This window comes from Indicator indicator, chromosome 4, assembly GCF_027791375.1.
Source record: "Indicator indicator isolate 239-I01 chromosome 4, UM_Iind_1.1, whole genome shotgun sequence".
NCBI lineage: Eukaryota > Metazoa > Chordata > Aves > Piciformes > Indicatoridae > Indicator > Indicator indicator.
Genome location: NC_072013.1, coordinates 3,223,386 through 3,250,863, shown reverse-complemented (window position 1 = coordinate 3,250,863; position 27,478 = coordinate 3,223,386). Strand labels below are relative to the sequence as shown.

Sequence of the window (27,478 nt, the reverse complement as noted above, 5' to 3'; positions counted from 1 at the left end):
CTGTAGCTGGGCTGACTACAAATGTCAATGTTAAGTCTCTTGAAAAAAAAATGAAATCCTTCTCCCAGAAGAAAGAGACGGTTGAGTAGAGATGCATGGGAAAAATCTTCTCAGGCCAGTGATATCGGATGGGCTGCTTAGCACTGGAAGCATCAAAATGCTCCTGGGTTTGGAGGAATGTGCAAAGATAATAAGCTTATGGCAAACACCTGAAAAATTCTTTCCTTCAGAGAGCCATGGAGGTTTAGCCCTATGATTTCCCTAGCTCTGATAGCTGCAAATGTGCTTTTGTGTTTGGTAGTTTTCTAGCTCCTTGATATAAAGCCCCATTAATTAACTCCTACACGCAAAAACGAACAGCATGGATTGCAAGACTTTGTCAGTAGTGCTCCTGTAGACATTTTTACTATAGAGTAGCTTTTTTTTTTTTTTATTTCCAATCTTCAGATGTGCCTATAGGCTTAGAATGAGAGAGATTTTTGCTATTGCAAACAGCTGGTGCAAGAGAAGTGATATAGCTAATTTGTTTTCTTAGGCTGTTCCAATCTCTCTGTGTTTTATAGTGTTGTTTTATAGGTAACTAAATACTCTTCTTCCAGTTTACACTAATGTGGATAATTGATAGGAATCACATGAACAGACTTTTATTCTGAATTGAGGGTAGGGATGAGGAGTTGCCTTGAAAATGAGCATTGTAGTCCTATTAATCTATAAGCTATTCGTTATTTATGGTCTGCTAAGCATTCATTTGGCTGTATGTCTGAAAAATACTACTCTGAGAAAGCATGCAAGAATGAATAGGTTGTTTTGGGAGCTACTACAAGCAGAAAGCACCACCTAGGAATAGCATGTTTCCCAAATTCTTGCCAGAATCCTCCACCTGTTTTCTCTTTCTTGGGACTTTGTCCCATAGAATGATCTTCCCCCTTTAGCTTGTTTTGTCCCATTTTCCTCATACGCCAGATAATCACTCAGTTGTGGACAATCAGAAAAGCCATGCTGTATCTATAGCTCTTAGGGGGGTTTCTTGCTGCATCTAGCATCTCTAGTATTTATTTCAGGAAGAGGTAAGTTCACTAACTTTTAAACAGCTATAGAGTGTACTTAACCAGTTTTGGTGGGAAGAGAGCCAAGTCACTTAGTTTGTGTATGTATTTATTTTACAGTGAAATTGCTGAAAATTGAGATGATTATTCTCCTCCTTGGTGTGCAGATATCTGCCTGGAGTGGAGATTTTGCAGAGCCTTTTTTCTCCCTTATCTAATTAACATATATTTCTGCTACCAAAATATTTCATCCAGAGGAGAAAATGCTGCCAATACATCTTGGAGCTAAAAGCTGATGCATAGCTAACTGTACCTTTTTCTCTATTTTGTAGGTAAATATTTTACAGAAAAATGACCCCTTTCCAGTTCACTGGAAATTAGTTTCTTTTCACTGATATTTTGATAGTATCAGCTGCTTAGAAGTATGTGCTATTAGTATCCTTGCCTAACACATATGGTTTTAAATGACCCTTAAAGGGTGCTGCCTGATATATAAAGCAAACTTTAATAAGCAGCAGCTGCTTGGGAGCCCAGTGGTGAAAATTATGCTGCCTTTTATCATTGAAAGTCTTGGGTCCCATTCTAATTAGGTTAAAATGGGGGGGGAGGGGGGGGTGGATAAAATAAAATAAATAACCTGACCGAATCCTTAGTTTACAATTATGGTACATAAATATACAGATAGGAAAATATCCTGACTAAGGGTTACTAGGCCAGGAATTTCCAGCAGGAAATCCTGGACATTTGAAGTCCATGGGCACTATGGTTTGACAACTGGGTCAATAGCAGCAGCTGGTGCAGTTGGTTAATAATGAGATACATTGATAGAGTTGTGTTGCAGTGCACAGAGCTCAAGTAACATGAGATTCAGTGTGTTAGGGAAGAAATAAAATGTTAGCTTAGTGAAGCCTGAGGACAAGAGTGGTAGAAGATAGGAAAGTTCCAGAGGTTAGAATGAATCTGGGGACAATAATGCACCCCTCAATCCTAGTTGACTGTATGTTTTCTTGTTTTTTAACACATACAGAAGTAAACATTACCTTTGCCACTAACGTTTTTAAATGCAACTTAACAACATTTAAAAAAAAAAAGGCAACTTAACAGCATTAAAAAAAAAAGAAAATACAACTTCATAATTTTTCTAAAATTATCTCCTTTCAAAATGCAGATTTTTTTCCATTTGGAAAAATTGGTTGTCTTGACTCAGTCCTTCAAACAGAAGCTTTTGACTATCTTAATAGTAAAAATGCATCTATTCCCAGACCTCTGATCTCCTTTAAATTTTTGGAAACAACAAGAAAAAAGAAGGCTTCAGTGGTTACACTTTTTAATCTTTGTTTTTTTTCTAAATGTTAAGTAATAAAATACTGCTTATGTAGCTTTCTCCTGAAACATTTAGGATCTGATTTTCAGCTTAGGACATCTGATTTTAGCTATTATAAGCTAGACCTTTTAAAAGACTAGAGATGTTCCTCAGCAGAAATTGCTGGACCCAGACTTCCCAAAGAACTCTGCTGTTCAAGCTTCTCTGTATTCTCCTAAGGCTATCAAGATTTCCTTTACAAAATCTTGTCATTTTTTCAAGTGTCTCTGGCTCCAGTTGTGGTTCTTTCATTCTTTCAATCTTTCATGCAGTAAAATGCTTTTGCAGACCCTCCTGAAATAAGTTAGGCATTTATCATCAAATAGGGCATAAGTATTTGCTGGAGTGGCTTGACGTAGACTGCGCAGTTGGCAACCAGACCCATGCCTGACAGTCTGGTTTGTATCAAAGAGAAGGCACTCAGTTCTAATGTGCTCAAGGGGGCTATTTCACTACTCTGAAAATCCAGCTGCAAGTCATGACAAATACTGATTAAAATTCAAAGCTTAAACGCTTCTTTGTGAAACTCCCTAAGTACAATTAAACCAGAGGCTCAGAATCCTGGTAGCGAGTGATGTCCAGGGACACTAGACATTACCAAATAAAAATCTCTGCTGAGGTTTGCAAAGACCTTACTTCTGTCATTATTTTTTCTCCTGTTCCTAGCCAATCTTTTCTGGTCCACAAACAAATCCTCAAAATTCCCTGTGTACACCATTCCTGTGTACACCTGTGTTTTGATTCCTGTAACCTGCATGTTCTGTCCCTGAGATCACCCTGACCAGGTTGTTATTTTTTTTTTCTTTGGTTGGACCTCTTCCCTTCCTAACATGTTTTCCCAAGGGATGTAGGTTATAGGTCCAGTGCAGTCTTCCAGCAAAGGCATGGTACATTCCAGCGACAGATGCACCATGCTGGTTGTCAGTTCAGCCTCATCACTTCTGAAGCAGGAGTTAAGAGTCTTCTCATAGGACTCCTCTCAGAACCCAACACTTTTCAGTAATGTATCTAAAACAAATCGAAACTATTTTTCTGGGGTTCATGCTTATATAACATTCCCCAGAACCAATACTGACCTCTCAGTGGCTTTAAAGGTGTTATTGTTCTTCATGTTAACAAGTGTCAAAACACCATACCTGTTTGTTATTGTATTTGTGACCATATCTACAGGATGGATAGCACGATTCTTCTCAGAAATTTAAACTCAAAATGGGCACTGATTGGTGGTAGTATTACCTTTATGATGGGTTATGGAACAATCATGCTGGAATTCCTGATGGAAAGCTAAGGTACCTACAGGGTTTACAGCCTGCCTTTCCCATCTCCTGGAGGGATTCGTTATGGACAAGGTCAAAGCTTTAAATGTAATGTTTGCCCTCTCCTAAAATATCAGACAGATCAGGTTGGTTTGCTGGGGTCCTGAGTTCCTTCTTAGAACTCTGATGTCAGGATGGTGGTCTTTGTAAAAGAAAAATATGTACATCATATGTGTCACCTGGGGAATTCAGAGGAATCTGAGGACTCTGGGACACAGAGTACTTGGGATATAGTTTTAGTAAAGACTTATGTAGGGCTTTTTAGTAATATCTTCTTGAACTCCAAGTGCTTTTGTACCATGGGAGAAACTAGTCTTAGTCTTAATGTTAGCAGTGTCAGATTTGCCTAGGCAAAATTGTATGGCCAGTACTGCTAGCTGTTGGGCCCACAGCAGTAATCGTGGACAGCATGTCTGACTAACTGCTTACTGCTTCAGACATTTCCAGCTTTCAGCCTTTTCCAGCCTAGCAGTAAGAACCAGTTCTTCAGCCTTCATTGCAGCTGATCAGCACTTGCAGGAATAAACCTAGTCTGTCTAGGCAGAAAAATAAATGTCCCTTATTTGGAGAATGCTTTTGGAAGTGAAGGCCAGGATAAGGATTGCAGTCTGGAGTTTTGAGTGTTTGATCCAAATACAAGGTCATTGTCAGGGTGAAAATTGCATCCTAGCATAGCTTCCAATTTCTCCTCACCCTTTTCCCCTTCTGACCTCCCCTAGAAATGCAGAAAACCTGCTGGAATGTGCTTTGCCCTTTCTGGAGAGGCATGGATGGTACCCTGCCCCCCACTACTCCCACCCCCTCCCACCCACCGCCTCCAATTCCTTGCTTGCTGTTTTGTTTTTCTACTTTCCCTAAATGCAACTTACTTTAAGCATGCATTATTATTAACATCCTACAGTAAAATTAAGCTATTATATAACCCATTTGTCGATCTCAGCCAATTTCTTCTTTTTCTATGTCTATTTATGACGTACATCCAGACTGCACGTCCTTTTTTTTTTTTTTCCCCTCTCCATGTTTATTTTGAAAAGAAGTCATTAAAAAAAAAAAAAAGAAAAGAAAAGAAAAAGAAAAAAAGAAAGATCTATTAAAAAAAAAAGCAACTCTGGAGGGTGGTGAGGGTTTTGGCCAACAATTGAAAACAAATTTAGATGGGAGGGTGAGGGGAAGGGAAGAGAACCCAATTTTTGCACAAACAAACAAAAAAATCCTAATGATAGAAGTGTCCCTAGACTGCTTTGTCTGTTCCTTTCAATGTGTGCATCTGGTTCGTTCATCTTTGAAAATGTGTGGAATAATTTCTTCGTTAAAAATAAAATTTTAAACCCCCACAATTGTTCTTCTCTCCCTTCTTCTGGGGAACAAAGTGCTCTTTTTTCATCTTTTGCTTTTTTTTTTAGTATATCTCTACATAGTTATATTTGGATGTATTTCTTTTCGATGGTTGAATTTCTATCTAGATTTGGTTTGTTCCAATCTAATAATGCAAAACAAACAAACAAAATGAAAGAGTTATGAATTGTTTTCTGCAATTTTCTCCTCTATTTCCCTCCTTAAATAAGGAACTACTTCACTGGAAGAATCCTACAGCTGTATTTTTGAGATTCTCCAGAGAATCTGGATGTAAAAAACAATCTAATTTGAGAGTGGGGAAGGGGAATGCCAACACAGTCAATACATTCGAAACAGTGCTTTGATGGGCTCAAAAAATGATTGTCACAATTTTGTGAGACTACTGATGTCAATTTGATGGACTGCAGAAAAGATTCTTACATAAAGAAAGCTGTGGGTAGCTACAGATGAAGTTGTTCTAATTTCAATGCATAAAACTAGTTTCCTTGGTTTTTTTCATTTTACTCTCTGGTGCTGGTGGTGGTTGCTGTTGTTGTTGTTGTTATTGTTATTATTATTATTATTATTATTATTATTATTATTATTATTATTATTATTATTATTAGTTTGTGTATTTTTACTGCTATTTTTAGTAGGGAAAAGATTTAACTGTTTTTATAATTTGAGAACCTTTAATGAAAATGTAACTATTAATACTATAATGATGAATTTTTTGTAACTTGCATGTTGAAGAAGTTGCAGCTTAGGGTTTGTGAGATTGTCAATGTTAGAGTTCTGTTCTTTCTTTTTGTTGATGGGCATGAATATGCTCATTTGTTTTTGTATATTGCCCATCCCTTCCTTACAGCCAGAAGCTCTAATGCTGCTAGATCACTCCGTACCGCCCTTACATGGACATGGCAACTGACTTACACATTCACTCCCATCATCTTCATCTCCTGTGTAGTACACTCATAGATTTTTACACTCCCACTCCATCCACCCTAGGCATCTTTTCTTCCCATAAGTTTCCCTCCACCACTCCTTTCTTTAGCATCGTTAAAATTTTATGTGCAGTCATCCATTCCTTAAAACACACACACACAAAAATTATAGAAAAAAAAGAAAATGTTTTAAAAAAATATATATTAAATTGACCAAAAAGGCAAAAAAAGCAACAAACTTTGCTTTTCAAAAAAAAAAAAAAAAAAGTTATATATATAGATATGCAAACAAGCAAAAGTAAATTCTATAAAATGTACAGGATTTTTCAACAGTAATATGCTAACAACTTTGCATAAGATAAAGAAAAAAAGAAAAAACACAAAAAAACAGCAGAAAAAAAAACATGTTCAAATTTGTTAAGGTGCAAGATTTTTTTCTTTTCATGTTATGTGGTGTGGATGTATGTGTTGTTGCCTCCCTGTATCGCCCTTTGTTGTAAAACAATTATATTTAAAAAGAAATAATAAACATTTTGCTAAAAAAAGATTTTAAGAAACAACGAAAAAAAAAAAAGAAAAAGAAAAAAAAAAGGCAAGTTACAAGAATGTGGCAATGCTACTTGTCCAAGAGCATTCTTACACAACTTTCTTTTGTAAATTTTTCCTTTCATGCCAAAAAACATGCGGGCAATTTGTTGATGTAAGTTGACTGTTATGAAATCAATGTGGTATGCTTTATAAATATTTTTATGTATTTTTGACGACTTTTTTTTTAAAAGGAAAGACTGTTTTTTTTTTTTTAAACCCTTTTTTTTCAGTTGCTGTAGGTTGTAATCTTTCTTTTGCTGATAAAAGTGAATGACTTGTTATGTTTTTTTCTTTTTCTGACCTTGTTGCTGTGGCATTTTTATTTTCTACTGTATGCTTTTGTTTTAGGAAAAACGCATAAGTTCATTTCTTTATTTTTATAAAGTTTGTTTTTATTTGCCTTTATGTTATGTGCTCTTTGTATATTGTTGATTACTGTGCATAGGAGGGGGTGAACGAGCCTGTGGTAGTTTGCTCCTGTTATTTCTTGGTCCCTCTCTAGAGCTTTCTTTCCCCTTTCCCTGTCCCAGAACAAATCACCAGCAATGCTACTTTATTTCATGCTAGTTAAATTGTATGTAGCATAGTGGTGTAGCCTTCATGTCAAGTAAAAGACAGTGAGACTTCAGCATTTTGGTACCTCTGAGACTCTTCTTACTGCAGCTCTTCATCATTCCTACCTTATTCCCACACAAGTGTTTTATTTCTATCAGTTTTCTTCTGATTATTTGCCTGATATCATCTGAATGATACTCTCAAGTGTACTCTTACCAGGTAAACACACCCATTGTATTATGACTAGTATCAGGCTTGCTAATGTCATCCAGAAATCATACGTTTGACAGACACTTTCCTGTTGAAAGTCAAATTCTGAACCTCTAAGGTTTCCTTGCTTCAGAAGAGTTTTGGATTACATTCTTTAAAAATCAATGAGTAAAAGTAAGTAAAAAGCTGCACTTTCAGATAAATACTTATGTTTGCACTATTCCTTCATACTAATGATGCTCTGAGTAGGTATCTTAGGTTCAGCTGTCAAGTCCCTAGAGCAACAGATGCTGACAACAGAACAAGTAATTATGCTGAGAAGGAAGCTGTCACCTAATAATAATAAAAATTTAAAATAATAGCAGAAAGAGGGTCTGTTTTGAGTGGTTCAGAGAAGCTCAGCATCTGCACATTTGGGGTTGCTCTAGAATTCTGCCTGCAGCCCTCTCTGGAAGATATTAATAACTGTTTCACTGAAAAGGCACAAAGGTGACCAAGAATTTACAGCAATGAAATGCAGCCCAGAATTGACAAGGATTTCATGACACCTCAAATTTTGCACCTTCCTGTTGCTTCCAAGCCATTTATGAGAAAGCACTGCAAAAACTGTCTTTCAATATCGTTTAAGGGCTTAGTAAATGCTTTTCAACCAACTCCACCAGAAAAAGCACTGATTTATCTAATCCCTTTGAGGACTATATATTCTCTGAAAGGAAAAGAAGATATTGGACATTAAAAGTTGCAGTATTCAATTGTAGAAATTATTATTTTTCTCTCTACCACTGGCTGTCAGTTGCAATTAAATCGGACTGCAAAGAGTAGAAAATATTAAGAATGTTCATCTGCTAGGTTTTGTGTTAGCATCATCGTTCCTGTGAATCAGGACTGTGTTCTGAATAATTTCCCGTTTTTATCCTCAGAGGATTCAAAGAAGAATTAACTAAAAGACCATTAGACTGAGATTTATTAACTCAGTCCTTTAATAAGGAATTATTGTGTTGATACAAAGGGGGAAAAGGTAAGGAATCATTTTCTCTGGTGAATATGTAATCCTTGAAATGGACTCAAACTTTAGAGGAACAGCATAAGAATAAAATGAAAATAGCAAACTTGGGATGCAGAATTTCAAGTGCCTACAAAAGGGATGAGTTGTACAACCTTTATGGATGGTGTTTTTAAAAGCTCTTCAGCTGGAAAAGAGAGATGATAAGGGTGTGTTCCATATCATCTGAACAAGAAGGTAACTTTTTTCAGACTTCATGTTTGTGTGCCTTTTGTCCTGTATTGGTTTGATATCTGAGACTCCAGTGAAGTAGCTATGGCTCTAAAGATGAAAGCCAGCGGCTGCTACAGTTTTTCAGGGTTTAGTTGTTGGTTTTTTTGGTGCCCTCTGCATTCGTGGCTCACCCACAACATCCTCACAGTTCATAAGGCTTCTCTTAAATTTTTAACACTCTGTCTTTTCCAGTGTCAGAAAACTCTTACTGGAGATCAGCCCTGGAGATATGAATTATATATCTATAAATACACTTATAAAGCAAAAAGCAGGGCAGCTCCAAGGCTGAAGTAGACCTTTTATATCTCAAATGACCTTGGTAGTTTAAAGAAAAGCACAACTCCATGAAAATAGTGTATGTGCTAGATTTAAAGCCTAACTTTTAAGGAATATGTGCACACTGTGTTTCCTTTGTGGAAGGAGAAGGCCAAGCAAGGTGTGTGGTTCCCCAGCCCTCTTAGTACTGCTTACATTTTGCTGCTAATTAATTTTTTTGCAGCTGTACAATTGAAAGGCAAACTAATTTTGCATCTATATCGCTGCAGAGGAAGCCACTTTATCTATTTCCCTTTTTCTGTTTAATTCTTTGACATTTTATTATCAACAGAAACACATTTAAAATCATATTTCTGTTGGGAAACATCCATTTCCTGGAAAGAAAACACAAAGCAGCTGAAAAATAAGTGTGGAAAATCCTTCTGAAATCTTTGGATTGGTAAAGGAATCCTGAACATGCAGCATACCACTGGACACTGTTCAATGGTGCATAAAAGCCAACAGAAAAAAAAAGAAAGGGGGTGGGGGGCAGCTACTAGGAAACAGCCAGTGTCATCCATAAACAGAATCTGTCTCATTTGTTTTGAAGCCATAGCCAACACTGCATTGCAGTCTTGCCATGTTTTTAAGCATGGAATAATATAGAAATTAAAACCATAAGCTTTAATCAAGGCACAGTGTTTATTTTGTGATTGAGAAAAGTGATAGACATTGTAAGAAAATTAAAAGTTCAGGTAGGAAATTACAAGTGAAAAACCTGTCTCAAATGTATTTCCCTTCCAAATTTTCATGTAACATCTCTCAGGGACTCATCTTTATCTTTTTTCTAGAGATCCAAATATTTAAAGCATTTGCCTTCCATAGCAAACCTTTCAGGATCCAATACCCACATAAGATATTCTTGGCAGCTGAGGAGCACTTTGTCTTCTAAATCTTTCCATGCTTACCTTTAAATCAACTTGGGGCCCTGAGCAAGAGGCACCACTTCTCCATCAAAGAACCACTGGCTCGAGGCAGCTTCCTGCTGCCTCAGCTGTCATTTTGTGAAAGATGGTTCCCCCTACACACACTCTGATCATCTGCCTGGCATCAGACTCCCCCTTGTGTCTCCTATGACTTGAAATGTAGTACCAGTAACAGAGTTGTTGCAGGTACGATATGAAAGTTTGCACTTTTCTCCCCTCATAGGTATTGGTGATCACGTTTCTCACACTATCCTGGGAGCTTTTCAGAATTTACATTCCCTGTTATCCTCAAATAACACATTTCTTTCAGACTGAGTGGCATTTTTATCATGCCATTTTAAAGGATGTCTTAACTCCTCTATAAATCGCATACCTCCAAGAACTGTTCATTGTACTTGCATCCTGTTAGACCTACAACTCCTAGCCTGCTGTGGGTTTTACATAGATTCCTAGCATATCTATAAACCAGAACCCAAATATGTCTTTCATTCAACAGACTTGCTGGAATCAAAATGCTCTGATCTGCTCTTCATCAGTTATGTGAAGCCCCACTTACCATAGCAACTCTGCCACCTTTCCTTAATTATTTCAGGAAGACCATGTAGGTCTTAACAGTTGCCATAGTCTTGATCGTTGGCTCAAGTCTTTGACACCACCAAAAAATGTAAAACACTGACCTAGAATTAAAGGCAAAAGAAAGGTCTTCATATTAGATATAAGAAGCTTCTGGTTTGTTCAAGAAAATTAACTGTTAGTAGGACCAAAAGAATTTCTCTTTAGAAGCAGACTGCCTAAAATATTGCCCTCTTGGGAGGCAGATCAAATGCATGCCGATGCTGCGTGCCAGTATATTAGATGTTGAGAACAAAGGCATTTCAAAGCTCTAGGTGAGCAATGAAAAGTTAACAAACTGATTTTTTTTTTCCAATTTAGTGTCATCGGTGATGAATGAAAATCATAGATTAATACTACGTCTTCACAGAAAAGCACTGATCTTAAGAAATTATTTAGAGGAACAGTACCTATCCCTGACTTTCTGGAACTTAAGCTCTTCATTCATGTAATTTGATATTATGTACACTTGAATGCTGTTGTCTTTATTCCTTTTTTACCAGATTCACAGATGATCTTTTCCTCTGAGGCATATTCCAAATTTATGCTGAGACCACTTGTTTACATAGATTACAGAGGCCCTATTCTAGGGCTTCTGGACATGTATAAATCATATTACATGCTCTAGTTTCTACATTCCACAGAAAAAGCTCAGATGCATGAGCACACAAAATGTCATATAGCCATTTGGCAGACTACACTTTCTGCTTTTTTGTTTGTTTAATATATGTAGTTTGAAGTGATTAGTGTTATTTTGCACATATGATACTTATTTCTTCATCCTCTCTCCAGTAACAGAAGTGGTACTGTGTGCTGAAGAAGCTCAGAAAACCAAACAACATATTCAAATTGGCCCTTTGTGTCTTAGCTTAAAACTAGCTTGGCATGAAAGTGTGCAAAGTACCACATTTCTTATTTTGGCCTAAATTCCACCCTGGTACCTCTGAGATACATTTGATGTTTTCATTTGTTTAAACTGTGTCACGACTTCGTTTCTCATTAAGGAGAAGAACAAGTCATATTGCTATTTCAGCTATCCAAATTTAATCAAAATGCTAAGTATATTGCTATCTTCAATGTGTAATTTGTTCAAATATATTGCTCTCCAAATATATTTGGAAGAGATTATGATTTTAGACCATCTTCTGAATAGAACTCCCATAGATGTTACTGGCAGTACTCAGTGGGAAACAAGTGCAAGTGATATATATAGTATAGATAAGAGAGAGAAAAAATTTGACCCTGATGGCGCTCAGAATTGTGACAATGCCAAACTGTTCATTAGCAGTTATTCATCCATAAGTAATGACAGAAATATTTATTTAGAAGTTAAAATTCCCATGACATATCTTTCCTTAAGCAGTGGTGAGTATAAATCAAAATTTCTCATGCATTAGACTTCTTACTGAGGTCCACTCCTTCTGACATATCTAGCTGTGACTACTCATGGTTTCAGATGAGCTCTTCAGCTTATGTTTAAAGCAGCTAGCTTAAGAGGCTAGCTGAAGGAAATTTACCCAGGGCAGAATTAATACACAAACTTTCTACAGCAATATGGCTCACGCTAAAAAAAGTGATGGCAACCTGTATGGCAGTGGAAGACTATGTAATCTGAACCACATTAATTAAATAAATTAATTATGCCTCCACATCAGAATTGAAACAGTGGTTAATTACCCATAGGCTCAGAAGTAGAAATGCAGTCGTATTAGAATATATAGACAAAAATATTCTATATTTTGAAAATAGCAATATTGCTGCTCAGAAATCAAATCTTAGAAACTGACACTGATTTTCTTGTTTTGAGCTTATACTGTGGTAAGATACCAATGTTAGAACTATAGCTTTGTTGTTCTACTTCAAGAGTAGACTGTAAGTCCACTCATTTTTAGTCCTCTGTAGACAGGCAGCCATCCTGGTAGAAAAAAAGCACTCATCACAGTTGTCTGCATACCACTGTGTAACAGTAGGTGTGAAGAGGCAACTTCAGCAATATGGTGCTGGGCTCAAGTGCTAATTTGGGTCATCAGAGTCCCTATTCACTCATATAATAAATCACAATAAAGCCTATCTTAATTTTTACTCAAACTATAGCAAAAGAATATCAAGAAGAACTGAAGATGAAGATAGTATGGTATTAGTAGCCCAAAAGAGTCAAGGAGAGGGACATTCCTAGTGTTGAACAGAATGGTAAAGAAATATTAAAAAGAGATCAACAAGCATTGAGTAGAGCTCTGTACCTTCGTGGACCCCAGTAAGTACTTGGTTCTTATTCCATCCCTAACTTTCATGAACTTTCTCACACTTTAAAAACCAGGAAGCAACCAAGGAGAAATGAATGAATGGGAAAGGCCATATAAACTGCTATGGAAGGTGAGCAGACTTCACTGGCAGAGAAGAAATGCGAATGTTAGTTTAAATGAATCAGAGGAGGAAAAACTGGCAAGTTGAGTGGTGAGAGCCATTGTTCTATGGAACACTGCTTTATGGAAGTCTAAAATAACTCATCAATTTAGTAACCAAATGCTTAAGAAAAACCACTACCAAAACCAGATGTCCGCAGAGTCACTTGAGAGTATCTTCAAAAATCAAAAACTTTAGGTCCCAAACAATTCAGGGTATTTCACTGTATCTACCTAGCATAGGCTATAAGAAGGAGAAAATGGACCGTGCTGTTTAACAGTATCAAAGCAGGGTGGGAGGGAAGAACGAAAGGCACCCTGGGGGAAGTAGTGTAGTTAGGGTGAGAAACTTGATCCCTGCCACTTTTTTCATAATGCCCAAATCCTCTCTTGCCCTTACGGGAATTGAAAATGGTGCATTGTGTCATTAAATTGTACTAATCTTGTTTTTTTTTTCTCTTTTCCATCCCAGGAGGTGAATTAGTTATCCCTCTACTTGTAGAAGACCCTTTAGATATCCCTCCTATTGCTACTCGTGCACCTTTCATTACACTTCCCCCTACCTTTCGCCCCCTCCTCACCATTATTGAGACCACCAAAGATTCCCTGTCCATGACCTCTGAGGCGGGGTTACCTTGCTTGTCGGACCAAGGCAGCGATGGTTGTGATGATGATGGCTTGGTGATATCTGGGTATGGCTCAGGGGAAACATTTGACTCTAACCTGCCCCCTACTGATGATGAAGATTTTTACACCACCTTCTCCTTGGTAACAGATAAGAGTCTTTCCACTTCAATCTTCGAAGGTGGCTACAAAGCACACGCACCCAAGTGGGAATCCAAGGACTTTAGACCTAACAAAGTCTCCGAAACTGGTAGGACTACTACCACGTCTTTGTCCCCTGAGCTGATCCGCTCCACAGCTTCGTCCTCGACTGGGATGGTGCCCAAATTGCCAGCCGGCAAAATGAATAACCGTGAGCTCAAACCCCAGCCTGACATAGTCTTGCTTCCGTTGCCCACTGCCTATGAGCTAGACAGCACAAAGCTGAAGAGCCCGCTAATCACTTCCCCCATGTTCCGTAATGTGCCCACAGCAAACCCCACGGAGCCGGGAATCAGACGGGTTCCGGGGGCCTCAGAGGTGGTCCGTGAGTCGAGCAGCACAACGGGGATGGTCGTCGGCATTGTGGCGGCTGCTGCCCTCTGCATCCTCATCCTCCTGTATGCCATGTACAAGTACAGGAACAGGGACGAGGGGTCCTATCAGGTGGACGAGACGCGGAACTACATCAGCAACTCAGCCCAGAGCAACGGCACGCTCGTGAAGGAGAAACAGCAGAGCTCAAAGAGCGGCCATAAGAAACAGAAAAACAAGGACAAAGAGTATTATGTGTAAAAAAGAATACTTATTTATATATAAATATATAAATACTTAATGAGATTTAACTGAAATATCAGAACCATTGCAGCGAACGAGATTAAGAGATATCATTTGTGGGAAAAAGTATTGGGAAACAAAAAAATGTCAGCAGTGACTGTTAATGTCTCAGTCATCGCTTGGAGTCAGCAAACTCTGCCCTAATGTATTATAAAGCACACTTAGCGTTCTGGAGATGGCACGCACAGCTCTGCCCTGTTAGTGAACTTTGGACGTCTCCAAATCTCCTCCTCCGCTGAACTTTCTGCAAAGGTAGAAGACTTCATGGCTTACTTGTTTCATATCTCCAAGTGAGTCTTTAACAATGTTCGTGATCCCTGACTGTATCAATAATTTTTCAGTTTACTTATTTAAAAAAAAAATTAAAAAAAAGGAAGGAAGGAAAAAGAAAACATGCAAGTATTGAACAAACTGATCTGGCCATGTCCAGCATACATATAATTTTTTGAGGTTGGAGGAGGGGAATAAATTATTTTGGAGAATGTTGGGGTTTTTGTTTGATTTTGGTTTGTTTCTTGGGTTGTTTTCCGTTCATTTTGATTTTGTCTTTGATTTTTGTTACTTTTGGATGTGGGAGGGAAGGGTGGAGAGAAACAGTGTGGGGGGTGAACCAGGACATGAGTTGAGAAGAAATCTCAGAAAAAAAGTCCATAATAAATAAAGAGAGACTATTGCCATATATGAACTTAAAAGCTACCCATAGTATTTTCTCTGCATACCTGGTTGTGTTGTCTCTAGAATCCGTTGTCTTGCAGTAAGCTGTTTGCTAACCATACAGTGAAAATGTCTGATGGGTGGTACTGAATAAAATTATCATGGAAAGCTGGTTCCCTTGGATCTGGCTCCAGTATTTGAAATTGAACTGAAGAAAAGATGGGTTTGTGTCTGTTCTGATCAGTCATTGGCTTTATTTGAGAAGATCAGTTAGTATGCATTAGCACAGCCAAGCTATAGTTAAAGGGAGTTGAAGATGCAAAAGACAATGCTTGAAAAATGGGGAACAATTCTGGCTGAATATCCCATGCAAAAATAAAGGAGCCTTCCTCTGGGTTCTGGTTCTGTGACTGACTGCAACGCATGCAAAAAATAACTATAAATCAGTTTAATAAGGAGATCAGAAAGACACCACTGGAGTTCAACTTGTGATAAAACCCATACATGTCAGAGAAGTTAACCACTTGTAAAAGAATGCAAAATACATAGATTTTTGACATGAAACTTTTTCATATGTAATATTTTAATTTTGTAGCTTGACATTTCAGATCATCTCTGTCTTTCCATTTGCCCTAGTCTCCCTTTTCCTTCTCTTTTATATAAAAGAAAATAAATAAAGCTGCTGTGACACTCAAAAAATAATAAAGAAAAAAGGAATTTAATAATATTATATATATATATATATACACACAGATATATTTATCATGGTATGTTTGACGGGACGACTGGAACAGAAGTTCTGTTATGCTCTTAATGTGGAATGAGAATGTTCTCGAAGAACAAAGTCAAACAAAACAGACAACAAAAGCAAACCTTAAAATGTGAGGCGAGTGTGTGTTTTAGCTTTGTCACAGTTACTTGTGTAAAAAAAAAATAATAATTCTGAAATTTTGTTTACATATTTTACTACTATTTTTTTTGCTAGTATAATTTCTATATCGAAACTCTGATGGTGTATATACTGTTTTATGGTTAAATTGGGAATATCTTTTGGTTTTATTTAACTTGATTTGGTTGTTTGGTTTCTACATTTTCCCAGTTTATTGTGAAAAGGATTATCTTACTGTATAGAACAATAGCCAGGTGGTTTGATGGTCATGCCTATCATCTGCAAAAAATAAAAATGAAAAATAAAAGGCAATTGAGAGAGAGAGAGAGACAGAGAGGAAAACAATAAAGATGGATTGAGAACTCTGGAATATCAGACATGTACACTTTTTCTGTATACAGATGAAAACCAATCAGCTGTTTAGGTTTAGAAATCTACTCTTGCTGGTGTTTGTAAGTCGCATGAATATTTGACTTTGAAGAAGTGTCATCAAATACACACATGCACATGGGAACTTAAATTCAAAACAAAACCAAAACCCAACCTCCAAATGACAACCCACCCGTCTCAAACATTTAGAGAAGATGCTTTCATGTTAACAAATCTTTCAAGTGCGTGTATGTGTGCGTGTGGTGAGCGTGCGTGTGTGCGAGGTTGAGCTTTTCTTTCCTTTTTTATTTTTTATACTAAACAGAAAAACAAAAAAGACAGGTTTTAAAAAGGTATGAAAGCACGATTTTAGATGACTTAACTGGCCGAAACTATATAAAGTTGATTATATCTCGATGTCTGTAAAAGATTGCTGTTCTTGGAGTCTTGGAGTCTTGTGAAATGATTTCCTGCTTTCTTTCTTCCTTTCCTTTTTGCTTTTTTAAGTTAAGGGAAAAAGGTTTACGCTTTCCTTTTCCTTGTGTAAGTTTCTATTGGACAGTTTTTGGGAACATGTGCAGTTCTGTATGTGGGCTTCTACCATATCCCTGTTGCTTTATGGACAACTTTAAGACTTTTTGAGTTATTGTGATGTTATTGCTTTTTTCCCCTTTCTTTTCTTCTTTCTTTTTGATTATTTTTCTTTTCTTATTTGCATTTTGTTTAAAGATATGCTTAGCAATAAAATGTTCTTCCCAAAGCCCTGGATGTTGCTGGTTTTTTTAATTTCTGAAAGACTTTAGGGGAATTCCAGGCCTTTAAAGATGAAAAGCACCCCCCATCCTATGGAGCATCTAGCCACGTGATGAATACAGAATCATGGTCATGTTTGCATTCTTTCCTTAGTTCAATGAATTTTAATTCTTACCTTTTCAGGGCCATCACAAATTCAGCTTGAGCGGTGGGGTCTGCCCCCCACACCACTCCCAATCTCCAATACTCCACCATGACCTCAGTGGAGTAGAGTAGTTCTCTGGCATATGACTTTCAGTGACCTCTGATGAAAGCATACCTAGGTCATCATTGACTTAGTGTGCCCTTTCTAATGTGCTGCTTGGTTTCAGTCTCCCTTTGAAGGGTGCAGCTCCTTCCATGACATTTATGGGATTCTGGATTCCTCTTGTATATCCAGAGGTCTAGGTTTCATGTGCTGCAGCAGGTAAATAATTTTGAGGATTTGGCTAGCCAATTTAAAGCAGAAAATTCTTAATGTCGTTTTGTACAAGGGTCTAACTTAGGTCCTCTGAATTTATCTGCAGTTTTCCATGCACTGCCTAAAGAACACAATTTGCTTACTTTGGGTGCTATGTATCAGACGTAGGTACCTAAGGTACATGGTCTGAATGTTCACTTCCTTCCAGGTAGGCTCTGAGGCTCCTAAAATACTGATCACAGCTCCTGTTTGCCCCTTGTTTTCCCACTGGGCATTATAGTCTGTTATGACTCTGGCCCTCATGCAAAACTGACAATATCCTGTCTAGTTTTTTTCTTTGTTTTTTTCAAATTGGATCTTCCCAACCTACCTGCAAACTTTGACATTTTTAGAGGCACCTGGCATTTTTAGAAGCTCCAGCTTTCATTTACAGCCAAGTTAGTTAAGCTCAGGATAAAGCGATTGTTCTCCTGTTGCCTGTGATGTTCTACATTGTTTCTGCTCACACGTGTGCATGGGTGAGAATATGTATGTGTATGTAGATCTGAGAGGTTTTATTTGTTTTACTCTTCTTCTTTCTTCTGTGAATCATATTCTAACAACATACACATACTCACAAATATCAAAACCACAGGTTCTGGTCTAAATTTCACATCATTTCCCTCCCTGGGTGAGGGCTGATATTCCCAATAAAAGAATGGCCAGTGGAAGAATTAGCTCTGAATTTAACTGCCTCTTCCAATACTGCAGAAAATGTCCTTATCACCAAGCAGCGGGAGTTCTGAGAAATGCTTGCTGTTAGGGGAGATGGGGGGAGGAGTCCTTTTCTGAAAAACGTCCAGGTCGAGTTTTCCTTTTCCTTCCTTCCTTCCTGCCTTCCTTCCTGCCTTCCTGCCTGCCTTCCTGCCTTCCTGCCTGCCTGCCTTCCACCTCCTCCAAACTGGGACCCGACCCCCTCTTCTCCCTTCCACTACCCCTCCCCCCACCTTCCCACCCCCCTCCTCTCCACCATCCCATCCCTCCCCCCCTCTCCCTTCCCCCCCTCTCCCTTCCCCCCTTCCCCCCCTCTCCCTTCCCCCTTCCCCCCCTCTCCCTTCCCCCCTTCCCCCCCTCTCCCTTCCCCCCTCCCCCCCTCTCCCTTCCCCCCTCCCCCCCTCTCCCTTCCCCCCTCCCCCCCTCTCCCTTCCCCCCTCCCCCCCTCTCCCTTCCCCCCTCCCCCCTCTCCCTTCCCCCCTCCCCCCCTCTCCCTTCCCCCCTCCCCCCCTCTCCCTTCCCCCCTCCCCCCCTCTCCCTTCCCCCCTCCCCCCCTCTCCCTTCCCCCCTTCCCCCCCTCTCCCTTCCCCCCTCCCCCCCCTCTCCCTTCCCCCCTCCCCCCCCCTCCCCCCCCTCTCCCTTCCCCCCTCCCCCCCTCTCCCTTCCCCCCTCCCCCCCTCTCCCTTCCCCCCTCCCCCCCCTCTCCCTTCCCCCCTCCCCCCCCCTCTCCCTTCCCCCCTCCCCCCCCTCTCCCTTCCCCCCTCCCCCCCCTCTCCCTTCCCCCCTCCCCCCCCTCTCCCTTCCCCCCTCCCCCCCCTCTCCCTTCCCCCCTTCCCCCCCTCTCCCTTCCCCCCTTCCCCCCTCTCCCCTTCCCCCCTTCCCCCCCTCTCCCTTCCCCCCTTCCCCCCCTCTCCCTTCCCCCCTTCCCCCCCTCTCCCTTCCCCCCTTCCCCCCTCTCCCTTCCCCCCTTCCCCCCTTCCCCCCTTCCCCCCTTCCCCCCCTCCCCCCTTCCCCCCTTCCCCCCCTCTCCCTCCCCCCTTCCCCCCTTCCCCCCTCTCCCTTCCCCCCTTCCCCCCCTTCCCCCCCTCTCCCTTCCCCCCTTCCCCCCCTCTCCCTTCCCCCCTTCCCCCCTCTCCCTCCCCCCTTCCCCCCTTCCCCCCCCTCTCCCTTCCCCCCTTCCCCCCCTCCCCCCTTCCCCCCTTCCCCCCTTCCCCCCCTCTCCCTTCCCCCCTTCCCCCTTCCCCCCCTCTCCCTTCCCCCCTCCCCCCTTCCCCCCTTCCCCCTTCCCCCCCTCTCCCTTCCCCCCTTCCCCCCTTCCCCCCCCTTCCCCCCCTCTCCCTTCCCCCCCTCCCCCCTTCCCCCCTTCCCCCCTCTCCCTTCCCCCCTTCCCCCCCTCTCCCTTCCCCCCTTCCCCCCCTCTCCCTTCCCCCCTTCCCCCCCTCTCCCTTCCCCCCTTCCCCCCCTCTCCCTTCCCCCCTTCCCCCTCTCCCTTCCCCCCTTCCCCCCCTCTCCCTTCCCCCCTCCCCCCCCTCTCCCTTCCCCCCTCCCCCTTCCCCCCTCTCCCTTCCCCCCTTCCCCCTTCCCCCCCTCTCCCTTCCCCCCCTCCCCTTCCCCCCCTCCCTTCCCCCCTCTCCCTCCCCCCTTCCCCCCTCTCCCTTCCCCCTTCCCCCCTTCCCCCCCTCTCCCTTCCCCCCTTCCCCCCTCCTCCCTTCCCCCCTTCCCCCTCTCCCTTCCCCCCTTCCCCCCCTCTCCCTTCCCCCCCTTCCCCCCTCTCCCTTCCCCCCTTCCCCCCTTCCCCCCCTCTCCCTTCCCCCCCTCCCCCTTCCCCCCCTCTCCCTCCCCCCCTCTCCCTTCCCCCCTCCCCTTCCCCCCCTCTCCCTTCCCCCCTTCCCCCCTCTCCCTTCCCCCTTCCCCCCTCTCCCTTCCCCCTTCCCCCCTCCCCTTCCCCCCTTCCCCCCCTCTCCCTTCCCCCCTTCCCCCCCTCTCCCTTCCCCCCTTCCCCCCCTCTCCCTTCCCCCCTTCCCCCTCTCCCCTTCCCCCCTTCCCCCCCTCTCCCTTCCCCCCTTCCCCCCCTCTCCCCCTTCCCCCCTTCCCCCCTTCCCCCCTCTCCCTTCCCCCCTTCCCCCCTCTCCCTTCCCCCCTTCCCCCCTTCCCCCCCTCTCCCTTCCCCCCTTCCCCCTTCCCCCCTCCCCCCTTCCCCCCTCCCCCTTCCCCCCTTCCCCCCCTCTCCCCTTCCCCCCTTCCCCCCCTCTCCCTTCCCCCCCTCCCCCCCTCTCCCTTCCCCCCTCCCCCCCTCTCCCTTCCCCCCCTCCCCCCCTCTCCCTTCCCCCCCTCCCCCCCCTCTCCCTTCCCCCCTCTCCCTTCCCCCCCTCTCCCTTCCCCCCCTCCCCCCCCTCCCCCTTCCCCCCCTCTCCCTTCCCCCCCTCCCCCCCTCTCCCTTCCCCCCCTCTCCCTTCCCCCCCTCTCCCTTCCCCCCTCTCCCTTCCCCCCTCTCCCTTCCCCCCTTCCCCCCCCTCTCCCTTCCCCCCTCTCCCTTCCCCCCTCTCCCTTCCCCCCTCTCCCTTCCCCCCTCTCCCTTCCCCCCCCTCCCCTTCCCCCCTCTCCCTTCCCCCCCTCTCCCTTCCCCCCTCTCCCTTCCCCCCTCTCCCTTCCCCCCCTCTCCCTTCCCCCCCTCTCCCTTCCCCCCCTCTCCCTTCCCCCCTCTCCCTTCCCCCCCTCTCCCTTCCCCCCTCTCCCTTCCCCCCTCTCCCTTCCCCCCTCTCCCTTCCCCCCTCCCTTCCCCCCTCTCCCTTCCCCCCTCTCCCTTCCCCCCTCTCCCTTCCCCCCTCTCCCTTCCTCCCTCTCCCTTCCTCCCTCTCCCCCCTTCCCCCCCTCTCCCTTCCCCCCTCTCCCTTCCCCCCTCTCCCTTCCCCCCTCTCCCTTCCCCCCTCTCCCCCCCTCTCCCTTCCCCCCTCTCCCTTCCCCCTCTCCCTTCCCCCCTCCCTCCCCCCTCTCCCTTCCCCCCTCCCCCCCTCTCCCTTCCCCCCTTCCCCCCCTCTCCCTTCCCCCCTCTCCCCCCCTCTCCCTTCCCCCCTTCCCCCCCTCTCCCTTCCCCCTCCCTTCCCCCCCTCTCCCTTCCCCCCTCTCCCCCCCCTCTCCCTTCCCCCCTTCCCCCTTCCCCCCTCTCCCTTCCCCCCTTTCCCTTCCCCCCTTCCCCCTCTCTCCCTTCCTCCCCTCTCCCTTCCTCCCCTCCTCCCCTCTCCCTTCCCCCCCTCTCCCTTCCCCCTCTCCCTTCCCCCCCTCTCCCTTCCCCCCCTCTCCCTTCCCCCCCTCTCCCTTCCCCCCCTCTCCCTTCCCCCCCTCTCCCTTCCCCCCCTCTCCCTTCCCCCCCTCTCCCGTCCCCCCCTCTCCCTTCCCCCCCTCTCCCTTCCCCCCTCTCCCTTCCCCCCTCTCCCTTCCCCCCTCTCCCTTCCCCCCTCTCCCTTCCCCCCTCCACACCCCCCATCCCTGACTCACAAACAGTAATTTACATCCATAGTTCTCTTGTGAGTTGCTATCACCATCTCCCCTGTGCAAAGATGGAAATTAAGACAAAGAAACCTTTCTGTGCTTATATAGAAAAATCCATGGTTGTAACAAGATTAGCTCTCAAAGCTTCCAGATTCTCCCACTCTTTACTCATGCCTCCCAAGTATGCTATGCTGGTCCTCCCACTAGCTGTAGTTCTCTAAGTAAAGAGCTGGCTTTCAGAATGAGTTAAAAAAAAAATATAGAGCACATGGTAGAAACATAGCTCCTGAGCTTCTAAACAGACAAAAAGCTAAGAAAAAAACCCCACTGCTTTAGCGTTGAAAATATTAGATTATCAACTGTTTATTTAAAACAAACAAACAAACCAACCAACCAAACAAAAACCCCAACATTGTTACACACCCTGGTAAAGGCACATACATACCTTGGAACACTCATAGCAGCTTCAAGTCTGCCAGAGTCCAGCATTGCCTTCTGTGAACTTCTGCAGAAAAATCACTGTCTCTATCTGCAATGTTTGGTATAAACAACTTTTTGTACTACTTACAATAACAACAATGGCAACACAATTTTATTACATCTAATTATAGGAAGTAAGGCTAAATGCCGTACACCAGTCCTGTGACTCCTGGGTCAGTGGCAGCTGAAGTTGATTTGTTATCTTTCAGAGTCTGTACTGAGGTGCCTAGTGGTGCCAATATCTTAGCTAACAAAAATCTTGTTATCTGGATAAATTGGGTTATAACTATTGCAAATATTCAGAATCTACTGCAACTGCCTTTGAAGCTGATGGAAAACCTTCCCTTACAGTACACAGAGTGCTCCCACACAAATCTCTCTGAGTTTTGTTTCTAAACAAGTTTGGATTTTTTTTTCTTTTTTTTTTTCTTTCACATCATGGTGTTGACTATTTTTAAAAATAATGTTATCTGCATTATGATCATAAAGAAAAATATTGGTAGTATGGCTCACTTGGCAACAAGAGTAGTTTTTGGAAGGCTGTTACTCCTCCCTCAAAGCCTTGTTAACGCAAGGATTGAGTGTATATTTGTGGTGGCTTGAAATTACCCCACAAATAACTTGGAGAACTACCCCCAAATTAAAAATTGCCAGACTAGTTCAGAAAGTTTTGGAAGCAAATGAAGCTGTATTTACAAGCCATCTAGAAATATGAAATGCAATGAATATCTACAAAATATACAACAGATGTACTATATATATATATATATATATATATATATATATACACAGAGTTTATAAACAACCCAGAAATTCCTCAGAACCCCCTGAACAGATCCAGGAGATCCCTTCACCTCCTTCCCCACTCCCTCCCTCCTTCCCGTTACCTCACACAGTAGTCAAAACAGAAATACCCCTGGCAAGGCCATGAAAGAGAGACAGAGAAGTTGCAAGCAGAAGCAACATAAGAAGAAAAGAGAGAAAAAAAACTGTTTATGCCTCTGCTCTGTATTCCCCTTAGCAATCCAATTAATTATATAGACCTTATCATAATTTTTCTTTTGTGTCCAATGGTAATTTATTTTACTTTCAGTCTTTGCAGTCAGGGACTAGGCTAAAGTTCCCCCTTCAAACCATAATGGTAGTAAACTGCCAAAACCCTCAGCTTCTCAGTTCTGAGATGTCTGGGTCCTCAATACCAGGACTCATTTTCAGTAACCATAATGACAAAATCTCTTGTACAGAAAGGGACCCATATATAGATTTAAAATTCTTACTTTTCATAGCAGCTTGGACTTCATATTATTGCTTTCTTGTTAATCCACTTTCTTGGAATAATGGAGCAAAAGAAACTGCATATCCAGTGTATCTGGGTAAACATAAGCCCAGGCCATCATCTGAACTGTTGCATTTAACACACACACACAGGGTGAATACACCAGCCATAATACCTCACTGTTTAGAGCTAAGATATATTACTGCTTGACTGAAGTAAAGAAATGCTTTGCCACTGATTTCAGAGAGCTTTGCAGCAGCACTTGAATAAATCTCAACAGTGCAATTCTGAAGCCAACTGAAGTGCCATGCCTGGATTTCCTCACATTAAGGGATCTGTGCTTTCCTCCACTACTTCCCAACCAACAGGGTGACAATGTACCCCATATGCTGAGGGCATACAGTGCCACCTGTGCAGTTATATTTCATAGCTTTGCCTAAGCTAAAATTCATACAAATCCTTGTCAAACAATAGGAAGAGCCAGAGATGCTTGCTCCAAAAAGCAATTTAAAGCTATGCATAAATGTAAAACACGTATACAAAATGATTAGTTTGTCCCACTTAGAGCAGTTCCCAGCCTAGGTTAATGCTTTTGCTATCCTGCTCAGCATCACCATTTGCCTGATGGTGAGAACTCAAATCCCAGGTGCGAGGCCTTGGAAATGATCAAAACAGAGATGCATAACTAGACTAGAATCTAGTATACACAATCTAGAATCTAGATTTAAATGTCATTATATGGCAACACTTGTTCTGAAGAGTCTTAACCCAAACAATATTTTTATTGGGGAGGGAGAGGCAATTACCTTCGACTTACAAAAAAACATCCCTGAGCTGGGTCAAACCTAGGACAGAACAGCCATTGACCTAATTGACCAAGAATGAATTTGCAAACTAAATGATCAATGAAAAAAAAAAAAAATCTTTCATTAGGAGTTTTCTGAGCTATAAAGCATAGCCTCAGTTTCACTTCTGCCTCACAGTTTAGGCCAGAAGAGCAATAGCATTAGATTGCAACTAGTACTACATTTCTGCACTGATGACAAGCCTCATATCCTCAGGAGATACCAGGCTGTGCTAAAGTGTTCTTAGAGCCAGGACCCAAACAGTAGAGGAGCAAGTGCAGGCTTAGAAACTACTTAAAAAATTAAAAACAAAGAAACAAACAAACCAACACCCCACACACACACACCAAGAAACACAACCAACCAAACAAAAACCCACCACAGCCCTGTGCCTTGAATAACAGCTGAACTGCAGTTCAGCAGTGTTCTGCTTCAACTGAAGCTGAGAGCTGTGAACATGATTTGGTGACACTACCTCTTTTTGGAGGTACGGTACAATGGGCTCTTGAGAACTCATTCATAAGCCTCATTCAATCTTTAGTCATGACAACAAAAAACTTTTAGCTCTTCACTTCCCAGGCATTCACTACCTCTGCATATCTGAGCCATAGGCCTTTGTCTGCAATGCACACAACAATGAAGACAATAGCCAAAAGACAATATCAGGAGACAGCAGCCACAAAAACATTCAGCTCAGAGAATATTTAAATACAGAGATGTGGAAATTAATCCTAGCACAAAGTACAGGACCACCACCATATATTGATGCTGAAAAAACCAAAACCGAACAAAAACTCCTGCCACTCATCTATTGTGACATATTCTTGAAGAAGGAGGAGACCTGTGACTACAGAGGTATCAGTCCAAAGCATTTCTCCATGGTTTTATTTTCCTTCTGTCTTGGCCCTTACTGGCAACAACAACAAAAAAACTTCAGTCTTATCTATTATGAAATATTCTTGAAGAAGAGGACATGCTACTAGGGAAGTATCAGTCTGAAGCATTTCTCCATGGTTTTATTTTCCTTTTGTCTTGGCCCTTGCTGGCAACAACAAAACCCCAAATTAAAAGGATCTTGTTAGTCAAGTAGGGAGCTGGCAGGTGGTAAAGATGAAGAGATCATCAGTTGGGAAGGAGGGGAGAAAAGTCTGAAGCCATCTAACACTCACAGTAAACACAGATATGTGAGTTTTATGCTAAGAACATTTCTGCTTCCCTGTGGTTATCTCTTACTGCCAGAATAGCCCTAAGGATTAAGATGGTTTACTGGGATCAAACGCCTTAGAGATTATTATAGTGCTGACTGTTTACTCATTCGCATTAAAATACAGAACTATGCTTTATATCCCTGTATGTGCAGCACTCAATCACAAATTCTTTTCCATTCCCTATGTGGGTCAGCCCAGATTCCCAGTCTATCCTATTTTCCATATTCAAGACAAATCTCCAAAGACATCTTGATACGCCTGTGTAGCTGGGCTATCCCTTAAAAGCATTGTCAGCATTAAGATCTCAGCACTTGCTGGCAGCGATTAACACAAAACTTTTGCTATAGGCTTGTTTAGGCAGAAATAGATAGTGACAAATTGGTTAGAGGCTGAATCATCTCGTGGCTAAAGTAGCTGAGGGATTGGAGGGAAGGAAATATGGAGTCTTAGTCTAGAACATACTTTTCTGCAGGAAAGTCAGCTGTGCCCTTAGAGGTATGAGACTTTTGAGGTCATTTAGTACAGTTTTGTTCTCTGATATATAAAATCAATGCCTCTAACAAGAGTAAAACACAAAATCTAAGCCAGTCTCTTGCTGTCAACAGTTGCATTTTCCTTTACAACAAAGCTCAGGTTCTGCACTCTTGGCTGGCCTCAGCATGACAAAATCCATAAGCTCTTCTTGAGCTTGATATGCATATCCTAGGACCTCTCACAAGTAACCAGTCTGCCCAGTCTGGTAAGTGTGAGCCGAATCCAGACAAACTGCTGCTGATTTGTCCTATCCTATCACTTAAGAGAGCCTGTCTGCATCTTCTTCACACCCTTCATCTAGAAGGAAGGCTGGTTGGTCCTCAGCATCTAGTGGTGTATGAGGTTGTTTCTCCTCAAGTGCAGGACCTTGCAATCCTCTGTGTTTATCTTCATGAGATTCCTGCTCATTTCTCCAGCCTGCTTGTGTAAGATCATTGCTGAACTATGTTTATAATGAAAAAGTGGAAGAGGAAGTGGGCTATATTAAAATATACAAAAAACAGTCCAAAAAAATTGCACTAATATAATTTAAATTTCTGGACTTTTTCTCTTTTTTAAGTGAATGTGATGTTGGTGGATGGGATGAGAGTAATAATTCTGGAGACCCAAATCTTCTCTTTTTCTTAATAGGAGCATAGCAACATGGTCTGCACCAGTTCCATGGTCCCTTTCCCCACATCCCTCAGCCCACACCCTGGGGCAAATATAGAGTGGAGGATAACATTTACACAGGCCAGAGGGTTCTCATCAACTACACTCAGGCTCCTAGTCAAGCAGCCAATAAATGTTTACAAGCATTATGTTTGTAACAGAGGGCACTGTCCACCATAATTGAGCTGAATTTCATACCTCCCAAATAGCTGAAGACTAAAGCCTTCCTCATCCATCTTAGTTCAGCTTTGTTAAACAGTCTTTTCTTATAGAATATTTTGATGAATAAATATTTTTCAGTCAGGTAACAGCTCTCTAAAAGTATTCCCAGGCAACTGCACATCACAGTTGTCTAATCTGACTACACTTAATAACCCCCCAGAAAGAGCAGTCTTTGCTAATGTCTTTAGAGGAACCTGGAGCAGGTGCTCAACGCTTGTTTTCTGCTGTCAAGCCAGACATGGCAAGCCTCAGCCCAAAGCCCATTTTGCTGATCAATTATGTTGTCAGAAGTGTAACTTTGCTGTCATTATCTTCTTGGAGCACTTAGAATCAGAAGATCATAAGCCATTCCGAACCTCTACAAACACAAAGTCTATTTTTCTGTCCAAGATAGTTCTTCATGTTTTTGTGCAATTTACAGAATAGAAATCTGGCGTAACAGACAAACTTGGTGTCAAGCTCCAAATTTCATTCTGCAAATGGGCTCAGCCACATCAAGAAATGTTAAAAAACAGTAACAATGAGGGTCTGCCAGCAAAAAAAGAAGAGATCTAGCTCATAAAGTTC

General features: G+C 42.5%; 1 protein-coding gene across 6 annotated transcripts in view; it reads left to right on the top strand.

Moving 5' to 3' along the window:
* Nucleotides 1-14,286, top strand: part of NRXN3 (neurexin 3) — a 909,976-nt gene extending 895,690 nt beyond the window's left edge. For 3 of the 6 annotated variants that reach the window (XM_054400549.1, XM_054400552.1, XM_054400551.1), the window contains one exon: nucleotides 13,985-14,286. In XM_054400549.1, the coding sequence (XP_054256524.1) occupies nucleotides 13,985-14,286 (302 nt within the window). Of the gene's footprint in view, nucleotides 1-13,360 lie in introns of all 6 variants that reach the window. The other 3 variants (XM_054400548.1, XM_054400546.1, XM_054400550.1) reach the window with 2 other exon arrangements.
* Nucleotides 14,287-27,478: the final 13,192 nt, after the last annotated feature.